Genomic DNA, 15,148 nt, shown 5'->3' on the forward strand with positions numbered 1-15,148 from the left:
TGCCCAGGGCTGCCTTGTTACGCCCCTGGTAGCTGGGCAGCCTTCAGGAATCTCAGAAGAGCTGAGTAAAGAGCCAGCTGCTCAAAAAAGGCAAAGGCAGAGGCTACAGCTGCAGAGTCAATGGAGAAGTGTTTGCAATGCTGCAAGGTATGGCACCTCAGGACTGAGCTCTTGCAGGATCCCGGCCTCATTAGCCAGGCCTTTCTATATAAGCCCTGCCTCGTTAGTTTTGGCCAAGTTCTCTAATCTGTCAGGTCATTTTGAATTCTGACCTCCAATGCTCTGGGGGGGTATCTAAATCCATCTCCTAATTTCGGTGTGATGGTAGCAGGAAATTTGATTAGCGTATTCTATTCCATCATCCAAGTCACTGATAAAAACCCCTGTGGCATCTTGTTAATCACATAGTGGGGAATTGAACCTAGTTCTTTGAGACCTCATTTCAACATCCCAGTGTTATGCTGGCTCTCAATATAGATACTGTTATTAGTGTAAATTATATCATTGCTGAAACATTGCATCTTGATACTCTTCCTGAAATTCTCTGATCTATCACCCCCTCCCCCCAAAAAAGCTGGTCCCTCTGTTCCATCACAATTTATAATGTTGACCAAAAGTACTCTTTATTGCATATTATGAATACCAAGTTCATAGAATAAGATTAACAATAGCTCTCACAGCTTGATATTTTATAGTTCGTATTTACTGTAATTTAGAAACTGGAGGCAGTGACAACTCCAAGACCGATCAAAACAAAACATAACTGGAATGCCCAAGACTCACTTCTTCCTTCTTTATGGCACACCATCACTATTACAGTAGCTGAACTACATCACTAATCTTCAGACAAATCCATCCAGCTAGTTTCTCACTTTTGTCTCCTTCCCTCTTCCCTATAATACTCTCTGCGACTTAAGCCAGTAATTGCTCAGTCTAAGCACTGCCTCCCAGTGAAAAATGAAAAAGGAATTCCTTTCAGTTTTTTCCTAATTGCATAAATAAAGGTAACTTCAGAATGCAGCCAGTGCTGTGTGGAGGAGCTGCTACTGCCGTCATCTTTAAAATCCTCCAAACACAGTTATATGACATTTCAAAGTAAGACATCTGAATGCGTTCCATACTCACCTTTCCAAAACTGGCAGCATTAACAGGCTGTGTGTCATTTTTCTCACAGAAGTCCAAATAGTGCATGTAGAGGGCGCTTCGAGGAATGCAAACTCCTTCTGCAATCTCATAGTTTTCCTCCAGCCTTGAAAACAATAACCAAGAAAGGAAACTACATGTATATTGGCTACCCTGGATTACATTACCTACATTTTGAAAATTAATGCCACTACCCACTTTGTCTCGATTTTATTTTATTCTAATAACGTAGCTATATTATCTATATCTTATCCATCCATCCATCCATCCATCCATCCATCCATCCATCCATCCATCCATCCTATCCAGGATGGTACACTCAATATACCATCTGGCAATCACATGCCTGTATCATTTTTACATGATTTACATTACTGGTTCACTACCCTGTTTCCCCGAAAATAAAGCAGGGTCTTATATTAATTTTTGCTCCAAAAAATTGGCTTATTTTCAGGGGATGCCTTATTTTTTTCCATTATTTTGCGCCCCCCATGTGACCAGATCAGCTGCGCTGGGGAATCTGTAACTAGGGCTTATTACCGGAGTAAGGGCTTTGTTTCAAGTATCACACTCTAAAAAAATCCCAAAAAAATCATACTAGGAAAAACTTATTTTCCCGGGTAGGTGCTTTTGGGGAAACTTGAAATATGGGCCCTGGAAACAGGCATATTGGCATAAAGTTAAGGAACGTCACCAATTACAGTATCATTTAGCAGTTCATTTGCTATTTCCTAATATGTTGTATTGACTGAAATAAAATTTTCAGGACAATATAATATTGCTTTCGTAAGCTGCATAAGAAAGGGCCCTTCCCTTGAAACCACAGGCCACAATACATAGTCTGCAATGTGCCACAAGACTCTTCAGTGTTTTTATTACAACAGATTAATACAGCTACCTCTATGATATTTCATTCCCATTGTCTTTTTCTATCTGAGAATAACACAACATATGGATGCAAACATATGTTGACATATACCATTTTAAAGCATCTACTTATGGTTGCTGGTAGCTACATCAGCATCAGTCAAACCTGCTTACCCTTCAATCAAGAAATGTTTTTGACAGCATCTATTACCTGTTTGGGGAAGCAGAAAAGGGGCTGAATTCAGTACTATTATTTCAGCACTGGTCTTTCTGGTTGGGGATTCATGTATAAACTCAACATAGCTATGGCAATTGAAGGGGGACAAGAATAGCATGCACAGCGCCTGGATGTGCATATTATGTAATATCTAACAGATCAGCATCTACCATCCCAGCTGGATCAATGTTTTCCTTGATCATGTTTTCATATCATTCGAGACAGTCCTTGGTTATATGTGCTTTTCTAATTCATGATTCTTTCCAAGACTTAAAACTTTCAGATTAGCAAAGGATCCAAAAGCTATACTTTAAATATGGCAGCAATCCTAATAATGTCAACTGATTCCTTCAGAACAGTACTGGAAAAAAAAAAACTAATGGAGCTAAGGCCTGAAAACACATTCTATTTAAATGTATTACTAGAATTCATGTAAGCTGTTTATTCAGCATCCAGTAAGAACAAAGGAGGAGCATGCTTATATCTTTTTCTACCTTGTTTCTGATTTTCTTTAGTACCGTGTTTCTGATTTTCTTTACTATGCAATTTACGATGGTTGTTTGTCTCTGCAAAGTATTTTAATCAGATATTTGATGAGATGAATGTTAGGGCAATATCTAATCTTACTTTCTCTCTGCAGCAATATTACTGCAGCATCTTTTCTCAATCTCATGGACCTCAACAAAACCCCTTTTCAAAGCACAGAGACTTCACTTGTATGCTACAGCTGCTAATTGGCATGTCAGTTTTCCTGAACAAGGCGCGATAGAAAGGAAGTCTATTAATTATATTGCTTCATCATATCTGATGAATTTTTCTCTCCTTTTCTCTCTCTCTCACACAGTCATTAGTCTGACACTGAACAATATTCAATACCTGAACTTCTTTAATGGTCAGAAATCCCATCTTACACAACTTGCCTTTCATTTTCTTGCCTTTTAAAAAAGTCATATTTTGAATTCAACTCTACCCTGCTGTATTGTGGCCAAAATAATGAACTTAGACTATCATCACCATTAGAAGGAGATGGTTTTAAAAGACAGCCCTCATAAAGCAATGTGAGCTCCCATAATCTCATAATAAATTCTTTAATGAGACTGACAATATTGCTGAATGACTCATATTTTAAATGCTGAAGAATATGTTAAACAAATTGAATATAGCAGCTCCTTTTCTTCTAATTTCTCTGTATAGGTCAAAGCTGTACTTCTTGTGAACCCCCACCCCCATCCCCAAATCAAATGTATCTCTCTCTAGGCCTGCATGATAGTCCACAAGGGCCTGGATAAAGCTCCTGTATTTGTTGTCAACCAGAAAATGCAAAGATAACAGAAAGGTTATGACATGCTAGACCATGATACACTATAGCTGATGGATGGCTCACTTGGCCACCAGGTATTCAGGCTTGCCTTCAGCCCAATTGAGACAAGGGAACAGAATGAGATGGTCATCGTCTGAGATGGCAGAATGGTCTGGGCCACTTCATATTGTAGGTGGGGACCGGGGACATTTTTAAATTTAATGGTTTTATTTTACCAAAAATAACAAATTAGCATGTCAGAAGGAAAGGTTCTAACTTCACTTTTTGCTAGCTTGGCTAGTTTCACATGACATTATAAATTATAAATCTAAATTATACATTATAGATATAACTGTTATAAATATGATACATTATAAATATAACCATGAAATATAATCTATCATCAGCGTGGTGTAGTGGTTAAGAGTAGGTGGATTCTAATCTGGAGAACCGGGTTTGATTCACCACCTGAGTGGCAGAAGTTTATCTGGTGAACCAGATGTGTTTCCACACTCCTACATTCCTGCTGGCTAGTCACAGTTCTTTGGAACTCTCTCAGCCCCACCTACCTCACAAGGTCTCCTTACAGGACAGAAAGGTGGGGTATAAATCCAAACTCCTTTTCCTCCTCTTCTTCTTCTATAGTCTAAAGTGGTGCTGTCTAGTTTACAGAATCAGCAGTTTGCCACCTCATTATCACTTCAGTTAACTTAGTGTGTAGACCAAGCCTCAGATTACAAAGGAAGACACCTGCCCTTCAGAATGGCTGCATTTGGCAGACATAAACCTAGTCTGTTTAGCAGCAGCCAATTTCAAAGAGTGGTGGGTATGTAAAGATTATTTTGTACATTGTGGCTATATTATCTATGCCAGGGGGCTGCAACCCGTGGCTCCGGAGCCGCATGCAGCTCTTTTGTCCTTGCACTGTGGCTCCGTGTGGCTTGCGTCTGCTCAGCCTCCTTTGGAGAGTCGCCCTAAGGGTTAATGGGAAAGAGTCCCCATTCGTAGAGAGGCACAGCCTGAGATGGCTATCCCAAGCCACTTCCAGCTTCCCTGTTCCAGCTGCCTGGTTGGCTGATGCCGGTGATGATGGCACAGGGCGGGGTCAGAGCACCGCTGGTGAATCCTCTTGAACAGGGTGTGGCCGGGCGTAAGAGGGCAGGAAATGGGAGGAGTTGCAGAAGGCACAGCCAGATTTTCAGCGCCAATCTAACCTCAGTCCACCCCCCCTTGAATGGGGAGTCAGAGGTGCCGACCACCTGCTTTGGGTGGTTCCTCATTTCCCTCCTCCCCAGCTCAGGGGCTTTCCTGGCGGGATGGCAAGCCTGGCTGAGTCTGGAGTGAGAAATACGATATGTCCCAGGTTTTAAAGGGAGTATTACCTGCAACCCGGCCGAAGGTTGCACTCATCGGGCTTTGTTTGATGGGGAGGGAGGTGGGTGAGGAATTGTTGCTTCTGCATTGCCAGGAGGCAGGGAGCACATGGGAAAAGCCCTGCACGTGGATCTTGAAGGTTTACTTCAGGGGAGTAAGCCAGTGGAGAGTAGGCTTGTAGATCGTGGAAGGAGGAAGGTCGGGATCATCCTCAGCCATGGTTGTACAGAGGGTTGCCAACTCCCTGTGGGCAAATCCCAGGACATTTGGGGGTAGATTCTCAGAAGCTGTGGCTTTTGGGACCAGGGTGGGGGCCATGCTCAGTGAGGAATATGGCTGTCGAGTCCACCCTCCATGGCAGACATTTTCTTTGGGGGGGGATAAGTTCACCCCCCCCCCCCCGGAAGTTGACAATTCCATTAAAGGCACCAATTTTGATCCACCATCCAAGTGGAATTTGAGGGGGTTCTTTGGGGGGGGGGGCATAATCAGTGTCTTTCAACACAAGAAAAGAGAAATGTGTGAAATGGGGGTTCTATTGCTGGTCATTTTAATCATACAAAACAACAGGCTTTTTACCCCTCCCTCCTTTTTGCTTTGATGGGTAAAAATGGGCCCCAAAGAAGGGAACTTCTCTCTGCATGAGAATATATACAGTGTTATCTTCATTTTAGATGTCAAAAAGTATTTGCAGCTCCAAGTGTTTTCTTTTCCATGGAAAATGGGCCCAAATGGCTCTTTGGGTGTTAAAGGTTGCCAACCCCTGATCTAGAGTAAAATTAATAAAAGATGTGCATTATTTTGCAAAAAAAAGAGAGGTGTGTGTGTGATAAATATATAAACATGAAATATGGGATAAAGAGAACAGAGCAGTTAAATTGGCAAGAGAAGTGGACTGGATAACACAGCATGGCTTTTTCATCTCTCAAAAGTCTCAGATATGATGGCAAATATGTTGGCATTCCCACAGAGCTCAGCATCCCAAGAGTTTAGCGCTTTGTTCGCCTCTATGAATGAGGATGCTGGAAAAGTGAGTGAATGTTGCTGCCAGTATTTGCTTGTTTTCTTCTGGGAGCAACTACGTGATCTAATTAGCTGTGGCTTCTTGGCTCATGGACTATCTGCACAGCCCATGCAGATGAGGGAAAGATGGGATAGGGAATGGATCACAGTAATTGCAGAGGAAAATCAAATGTAACCAACCAAAGCAAACTATGGTTTGAAAGCTAGGAAAATATCATTTCTGTTCAAGTGATATTTTAGCTGGAGAAAGATGTGTGGATTCCCTAATAACCAGAATGCCATATTCCCTGAACAATTAAACAATAGTATGAAAATAACTTATGAGAGTGGTGGCCCTGTTTTAAGGGCTTTCATGTTTATATGCAAGGAGTGTGATTTAGACGGAGGGTGGCTTGAAGCTCATTTGTTCTGAACCTAGGCAAATTCCTCCTAAAGTTAACAGTACAGAAAAAAATTTCTTTTATTATGCACATTTCTATATTTTTTATTGTTCTGCAGAATTTACGCTGATTTTTCTAATTATGGAGAGAAGCAAGAGCTTATGTTCACCCAAAGGCTGGTTTCTGAGATTTTAGCATATATACTATTGTGTTTTTAAAAAATAAACAAAACCAAAACCACAGTCTCAGAAGCTGAATTGTCTGCCTACTACTATATTCTGCATTTTTTTCTGCATTAGCAGATTATACCTCCAGTCTCATTATAGGCACTGACATAGTTCAGAGAACCAAAGCACTGAACACACTCCCCATATTCTCTGTTAAATTTTGCTCCTTTCAGACCAAACAGCTTAAAAATGTTTAAAGGATTACACTGTTTTCTTATTTTTAAAAAGAGGATCTTACCATTGCAGAGTAGCTGGAGTAGAATGTGGTTTAGATGCTCTGTTATTCTCTTTTTCTTCATCTGTTGAGGAAAAAAACAGTATAAAGGGACATGCTTTCAGCTAGATCTCTTTGGCACTAACAGGATGAAGGAATAACTTTGTGAATAAAAATCTCAAACTTCCCAAGATAAGTTCTGGAAACATACAACCTAGACTAGAGGAAGCGTGAATGAACATATCATTTTTAGTGATGACCAGAGGCACTACAATATTGCCAAACAAGTTGTGGTGCTGTGCTTTCTTGTGTTAGTCATGAAGAAACAGAGGGTTGCATATCAACAGAGTTCAATGGACTGAGCCATAATTTACTCCCAGGGTTTTTTAAAAAGTATTTTTTTCTTTTTATTTGGAGAATAACGTATGACATGGTATTAAAGAAATATAGCAGAGGACCATGACAGAGTTTGAGAAAGGTAGGGGGAGGCAGATGGGCTCAAACCCTTGCTGGAAGGGCTAAGAAAGAGGTAAACCATCCCTAATACTGTGTGGGTCAAATACTGAAGGTTGTTTTTTTAAAGTAAATGTAACTTTTCCCTTCTAAAGGCCAATTATTTGTTTGCTTACTTCATTTATACCCCATCATTCTCCCCAATGGAGTCCCAAAGTGGCTTGTATGATTGTCCTTTCCTCCATTTTACCTTGCGTGCAACTCTGCAAGGTAGATTAGGCTGAGAGTGGGTGTGACTGGCCCAACGTCAGCCACAATCCAGCTTCCACGGCAGCATGGGAAATGTTAAACCTGATATTCTGATCTGTAGAGCCAAGTCAGACCTCCCTCCTTCTTCACAACAGTAGTGTTATAGTTCAATGGAGAACTGGGCAACAGTTAGGGTTGGCAGCTCTGGTTCCTGGAGATCTGGGGACAAACATATGGAGGGGGATTCTGAGGAGAGATTTTACCTAGAACCCAGGATATGACTGATTCTGCCCTCTGTCCTCTGAAATCATTTTTTTGCTCCAGTGGAACTGATACCTGTAATCTGAAGATGAGTGGTAATTCTAGAACTCCAGGCCCCACCTGGAAGCTGGCAACCATAGATGATATTACCTGGTTCTGAATTATAGCCATTCACTGCCATTGAGCAGGGAAGTGTAGTTTCAGTTGCCTGAGATTGTCATTAACTTTTATGAAAAAGGAATTATCCAGCTAAAAATCTTCACAAAGGCCAGCACTTTCAAATCAGCTTAGCCTAGTTAGGACTGCTGAGCCAATGATTTCACAAAGGACAGTGGGTTGACATCAGCTTGACTAACTGGAGGTAAAATGTATCAATCTACCTCACATATTACATCATCCAAGCATTACATCACCCAAGCATCATCCAAGCAAGTCTGAAGGCTAATTCAGTAGCCATATATGGCTCGTGGTTACACGTCGGCCAAACAAGAGGATGACAAAGCAGATGAACAAGTAACAAAGAAGCCTTTCAAAAGAGTTAAAATCAGCTGTCCTACGTAAACCCAGCAGTCCAGTCAGATAGCTGGCTGACAAACTAACCAGTAATATAAGAGGCCAAGCAATGACATCACCTCAGCGTGCACCTGGGCAGTAATTCTAAAGTGGCTTGGTATTGGTTCAGCATTCATTTGAGATGTATGACACTCATATGGTTGAAGTGAAAGCTTCTCTAAATAAATAGTAAAAGTGTATACAGGTACAAAAACAAACAAACAGGAAGATAATGTTAGAGACTTCGTTACGATGATTCCAGAATTCTCACTTGGTGACTTGCAACAAGAAGTGGCACCTTACAAACACTGAAATAACTTTCATGTATGTTCACATCTCCTTAATGCTTCTCAGAAAAATACACTCAGCAGTGTATTGTCAAGTGATATGAAAACAGGTGAACCCCTGGACAAACAATGTATATTGCTGTGGATCAGGCAAGTCAAGTGTGCTTTGTCCTCCTCTACGAAGGATTGCTAAAACATCAGCATGGTGCCTACATGGACACAGAGTGTATTTACATGGTTTCTGCCCCCATGATTAGGATGGGAGGAATGTGGTTAATTGTGAGTAGAGGTAGGGCCGGGGGCGGAGCAAGGGGAAACTGCGTCTGGAGCACACGCATGCCCTGTGGCCCTGCTGCAGCGTCATACTCCCCCCACCTCGGAGCATTGGAAGTGTTCCAGATATGCCCGCACCATACCCTCCATGTTCGGCAAAATATTGCCATGCCCCGGGCCAAGTGACTCTTGCCTGGAGGGATCAGCTTCCTGCCCCGCTGGGTTGACGCTAAACCACTGGGTAGGGCCACCATGGTAGCTCCTAGAATCATAGAGTTGGAAGAGACCCCAAGGAAGAGACCCCATCAAGTCTAATCCCCTGCAATGCAGGAACACATTAATCAATACTCTTGTATGTTCTGAAATATGTGTTGAAACACCTCGAAAGCTGGAGACTACCGCGACTCTCCGAGGGCAACCGATTGCACTGTCCGACGAACCGGACGATTCAGGAAGTTCTTCCTAATGTTTTGGTGGAATCTCTTTTCATGCACTTTGAATCCATTAATCCATGTCCTAGTCTCTGAGGCAGCAGAAAACAAGCTTGTTCCCTTTTCAACATGGCATCCCTTCCAACATATTTAAACATAGCTATCATGATATCATAACCTTCACTTCTCCAGATTCAACATCCCCAGCTCTCTAGAATCTTTCTTTGTAGGGCGTGGACTCCCAGAATATTTACTGTTTAGTTTGCCTCCTCTGGACATGTTCTAGTTTGTCAATATCCTTCTTGAATTGTGGTGCCCAGAACTGTACACAATATTCTAGGTGAGGTCTAACCAATGCAGAATAGAGAGGTACAATTACATCCCTTGATCTTGACACTATGCTCCTTTTGATACAGCCCAAAATTGCATTGGCTTTCTTGGCAGCCACTTCACACTGCTGACTCATGTTTAGTTTATGGTCTACTAAGACTCCCAGATCCCTTTCGCATGTAGTGTTGTCAAGCCAGGCGTCACTCATTTTATATTAGTGCATTTCATTTTTTTCTGCCTAAGTGCACATTCTTACATTTATCTCTGTTGAAATTCATTTTGTTTGTTTTGGCCCAGCTGTCTAATCTGTCCAGGTCATTTTGAATCCTGACTCTATCCTCTGGGGTATTAGCAACCCCTCCTAATTTGGTGTCATCTGCAAATTTGATTAGCATGCTGTCTATTCTATCCGTTGATAAACATATTGAATGGCACAGGGCCCAGGACAAAACCCTGTGGCACCCCACTAGTCACTTCTTTCTAGGATGAAGATGAGCCATTAATGAGCACCCTTTGAGTTCAACCAGTCAATCAATTAGAAATCCATCTAATAGCCGCATTGTCAAGTCCACATTTCACTAGCTTACTTACAAGAATATTATGGGGCACCTGGTTAAAAGCTTTACTAAAATCAAGGTATGCTATGTCCACAGCATTCCCTTCATCTACCAAGCTTGTCACTCTATTAAAAAAAGAGATAAGATTGGTCTGGCATGACTTGTTTTTCAGAAACCAATGCTGACTTTTTGTGATCACAGTATTCCCTTCTAAGTGCTGGCAGACCGTCTGTCTAATGATCTGCTTCAGAATCTTCCCTGGTATTGATATCAGGCTGACTGGATGATAGTTATTAGGGTCCTCCTTTTCCCCCTTTTTGAAGATGGGGATAACATTAGCCCTTCTCTAGTCCACTGGGAGTTCTCCTGTTCTCCAGGAGTTCTCAAAGATTATAGGAAGTGGTTCTGAGATTTCTTTTGACAGTTCTTTTAATATTCTGGGATGTAGTTCATCAGGCCTTGGAGATTTCAATTTATTTAAAGTAATTAATTTGAATTCATTGGATTCTGCCTAGCGATTTCATCTGTACAGAGTTGCTTGAGCTGCCCATGCTTATGAGAACTTTTTTGAGGATTGCTGCCAAAAGGGGGAGGAGGGACAACATGGAAATCTAATTTCACCCCACAAACTGCACACTCCAAAATTATCAAAGCTTCCTGGGATTTTGATAATGCTAAGAAAGTATACTCAATGAGGCTTACCTCCAGAGAATTTTTTTCTGTCATAAACCTGGGCCAGGCCCTTTACCACCTTGGCCCCTGCCTGGTGGAACATTCTTCCTTCAGCCATCAGGGCCCTGCAGGACCTTGGACAGTTCCGCAGGGCCTGTAAAATGGAGTTGTTCCACCAGGCTTTTGTGGAGGCTGGTTGCTGATGTGCCGCCCTTCCTCCCCCGCCATCCCCATTTATCATCACACCCGGTTGCCATTATTGTGGTGCCCAGTTCCCTCCCGGGGGGGGGGGGAGGTCCTTCTCTGAGTTGCCATCTGTTCTTGGGTTATTTGGTTTTTACTGTGTTAAATTATTCTGGTTTTAATTATTATATTGTAATTATACGTTTTAATGGTATTTTGTCTGTTGAACACTGCCCAGAACCCTTCGGGGATGGGCGGTATAGTAAGTCTAATGAATGAATGAATGAATGAATGAATGAATGAATGAATGAATGAATGAATGAATGAATGAATGAATGAATGAATGAATGAATGAATGAATGAATGAATGAATGAATGAAGTTACAGATGATTTATTGTGACCCACAAGATCACAATAAGAGACATTCAGAGATGGTTTGCTATTGCATGCCTCTATGTAGCAACTCTAGATATCCTTAGTTTTCTCTCATTCAAGTGCTAGCCTGGGCTGACCCTGCTTAGATTCTGAGATTGAGCTAGCTGGGGCTAACCCAGGTCACAGCAAAAGGTAAAGTACACCATCAATTTGCAACGTGGTGGCCCTGTGGAAACCTCAGGGGGGTTTCAAGACAAGAGATGAGCAGAGGTGTTCGCCATTGCCTGCCTGTGCCGAGTAGCCCCATCTTTTGCGGTCTCCCATCCAAATACTGACCTTGCTTATCCATGCTTGGACATGATTGGTCTAGTCTAGGCTATTGGAACTGCTAAAGTGTTCTTAGGAAATGTTCTTAGGATCACCCTATTAAGCAGGCTGATTTGCCATCTTGCTTATTTACCTTTTGCTGATGTTCAGCTGCTATCAATATTCCATCCAATTCTGGGGCATCTCCAGTCCTCAGCAGACTGATTTGGGGGAGGGGTGCTACTTGGGGGTTAAGTTACAAAATCTTTCTTTCCCATAGCTGAGAATTTCCAGAAGTTGGTAAATACCCCTATTTTGTCAGTGGATGACCTGGATTTGGGTTTTTTGTCATCCTAATGGGAACCAGCCATTTTACTTTTAGATACTGTGGCAAGTTGGGGCATGCAAGAAAATATACAGAGCCTCCCAGCAACTCCCTCTCAGGCCTGGGGATGCATCGAAAGCAAGAATTTTTCCACACCAAAAAGGTTGCAGGAAAATCACAGCAGATTTGTCTATGCTACCACACATATTGTTTGCGTTTACATTTATGTTCTACCTTTCAGCCCATCATATCGCTCACAATGACAGTAAAGCCAACCAAACAGCATAATGTCAACACTAAAATACACACTAAGTCAGACAGAAGAGTTCTTCCATCATATCATAGCCCTAAAGAATAGTTTTCTACAGCTGCCACAATTTAGATTAGGTAATGCCATATGAATCTCTGTAATCACGTAGTTTGCAAGGAATGTATGCACCACTAAGCCTATGTATTAGCTATTTTAATATAGATAAATTGCGAAGAATTAAAATTTTACTTTGTTATTATTGAAACAATTCTGTCAATTTTTTAGCTGGATAATTCCTTTTTCATAAAAGTTAATGACAATCTCAGGCAACTGAAACTTTTGTCAAACAAAATTAAATTTGAGGAACTCCTGAGCAATTATCACAGATACTGCAGGGTGTGGAGTCACCTGCTGATTTCAGTCTCACCTGAATAAATACAGTTATTTTTAATTTAGAAAAAATACAATGATGGATATGTGTGTGAATAAATGACATGGTGAATGGGATATGTTCCTGTCCCATAATACAATAACTTGCTGGTGGGGGGGGGGGACCCAATTAAATTGATTTGCTGTAGATTACAAATAGTGCATATGCAACTTACAGAGTTCAGGCTTCAAAGAGCAGTGATAGTCATAAGCAGACCAGGCACATTTATGAGGGATAAGTCTATCAACTGTTATTACCCACGATGGCTACATGGAGCTTCCATGTTCAGAGACAGCTTTTAGGAGCCAACAGCAGGAGAAGGTTGTTGACTTTCTGCCCTGCTTCTGGGCTTCCTGGAGAAATATAATTGGGAAGCTGCAGGAAACAGGATTCTGGGCTGGACCTTCGGTCTGATCTTATCTTCTGCAATAACTCTTCATAGTCTATAAATGTTTAGAACTACTTTCATTGCCAACTCCAGGTGAAGCAATTCCTGGAGATTCAGGGTTGTGTGTGTCAGGCCTGGGGAGGGCAGTGTTTGGGGAGGGGAGTGCGCTCAGGGGATTATAATGTCACAGAATCCACCTTGCAAACCAGCCATTTTCTCCAGGTGAACTAGTCTCTGTTGTCTGCAGATGAGTTAAATGTACAGGAGATCTCCTTGCCTCATCTGGATGTACAGGAGATCTCCATGCCTACATATCCTTCAGTGTCTGAGGGGTTTTGCTCTGCAAATGTAGGGGGTTTGACAATTCTGTATTATTCAGGAGTAGGGAAGAAACGTCCCCTCAGATCAATGAATCAAGGGTTGTTTGTGCTTGCTGGAGTCATTTTGTAAGCAATAGTCAGTGGCGTTCCTGCCTAGGGACAGGGGGTACCCTATGTCCCCGGGCGCCCCCCATTTGGTCACATGGGGGGCGCCACCATTTCAGGGTCGTTTGTGTGATTTTTAAATTTTTTTAGTGTTTTTCACGTTCTGGCCTGCAGGGGGCGCATTTTTAAGGCTAGCACCAAAATTTCAGGTGCCATCAGAACTGTCTGATGATACACAGGTTTGGTGATGTTTGGTTCAGAGACAACAAAGATATGGACCCCAAGAGGGTGGCCCCGATCCACATTTTTTTCAATGGGAGTTAACAGGAGATGGGGACTGCAGGACCGCAGCGGTCCCCTGAACCTAACTAAGATTGATATCATGAAGACTCTGGGGCAATACCCTGAAATTTTTTAGTAATCTCTAAAAATACACCCATAGGCTTTTAAGAAAAGTTACTTAAGATTCTTTGTTTTGCAGTGACTTTGCTCCATTGTAGCCAATGGGGGCTTCTGTGAGTGTGAAGGCAGGCTGCACATTTTTTTTTTTGAAGATAGAGGCACCAGACCTTCAGGTGGCTCAGGAAGCCCTCCTGGTAACATCCCAGGCATAGAGACCTTTGGCTGGGGTGCATGGGCCCCAAAAGAGAGCTATTTTGTTTCAGCTCCTGCACATAGCGAGAAAGCCTAGGGCTGGGTTCTCTCAGAACTCTCAGCTCGTTCCCCACCCTCCAGAAGCAAAGCTCACCAAGCTTGGATACTGTGCAAGACCTCTTGGAACCACCTTGAGTCTGAACGCCTCTGCTCTTCCAAAAATGTGTGCAAATGATTCTTGCCTCAGAAATTCCCAGAATCTGCCAGGCTCTTCAACAGGTTTGGGGTGGGAAAATACTTTCCCACCATGGAGCTTCTATGGGGCTTTCTGTGTTATGCTTGAATACAGCTCTGTGGTAGAGGTTTCCAGTGGGAGGCACTGTGGTAGGGGTCTTGCTCTGGGTGAGGCATTTCCTGCAGGGCTGCTGGTGTGAGTCTCCTGAGAACCAACCAAATTTGCTAAAATGCTGTGGGCACCAGAGTAGAAGGTGAACCTGATGCTTTGGCATTAGGTACATCAGGCAAACTTTAGTGCTTACCAGAGCAAGACCACTACCACATTGCCTCCTATTTGAAACCTCTGCCTGGCATCAGCTGAGCATAACAAGCAATATGGTGGGAAAAAATGTGTTCCACCATGGGAGCTGCTGAAAACAGCAGCTAATTCTGAGTGTAGCTTGGCCATTTTTTGAAGATAGAGACAGACTTTCAAGGTGAAAAATCCAAAGAGGCCTTGGGTAATAGCATCCAAGCTTGGCTGGCTTTGGCTTCTGCTGGTGGGGGGGGGGGAGTTGAGAGAGTTCTGAGAGAACTCCAGCCCACAGGCTTTTACCTCATGTGCAGGGCGTGGAGCTCATCTAAGCAACACGGGGGCCCGTTGAACCCAGAAGCAAAGGCCTCAAACCTGGATGATATTACCACAGGAGGCCCTCTGAATTGCCTAGTCTGGTGCCTCTATCTTCAAAGTGTGCAGCCTGCCTTCACCTCAGAAATTCCCATTGGCTGCAATGGGCTGAATCCTGCTAAGAATCTGGAGTGCCTAACAAGAATTATTACAGTGA

General features: G+C 42.5%; 1 protein-coding gene across 5 annotated transcripts in view; it reads right to left on the reverse strand.

Annotated features, from left to right (window-relative positions):
* RFX4 (regulatory factor X4) overlaps window positions 1-15,148 on the reverse strand; it is a 97,911-nt gene that overhangs the window by 46,646 nt on the left and 36,117 nt on the right. For all 5 annotated transcript variants that reach the window (XM_048499214.1, XM_048499212.1, XM_048499215.1 and 2 more), the window contains exons 3-4: window positions 6,770-6,830; window positions 1,126-1,249 (exon numbers count right to left, since the gene is read on the reverse strand). In XM_048499214.1, the coding sequence (XP_048355171.1) occupies window positions 1,126-1,249; window positions 6,770-6,830 (185 nt within the window). The remainder of the gene's footprint in view (window positions 1-1,125; window positions 1,250-6,769; window positions 6,831-15,148) is intronic.

This window comes from Sphaerodactylus townsendi, linkage group LG06, assembly GCF_021028975.2.
Source record: "Sphaerodactylus townsendi isolate TG3544 linkage group LG06, MPM_Stown_v2.3, whole genome shotgun sequence".
In the NCBI taxonomy this organism is placed as follows: Eukaryota; Metazoa; Chordata; class Lepidosauria; order Squamata; family Sphaerodactylidae; genus Sphaerodactylus; species Sphaerodactylus townsendi.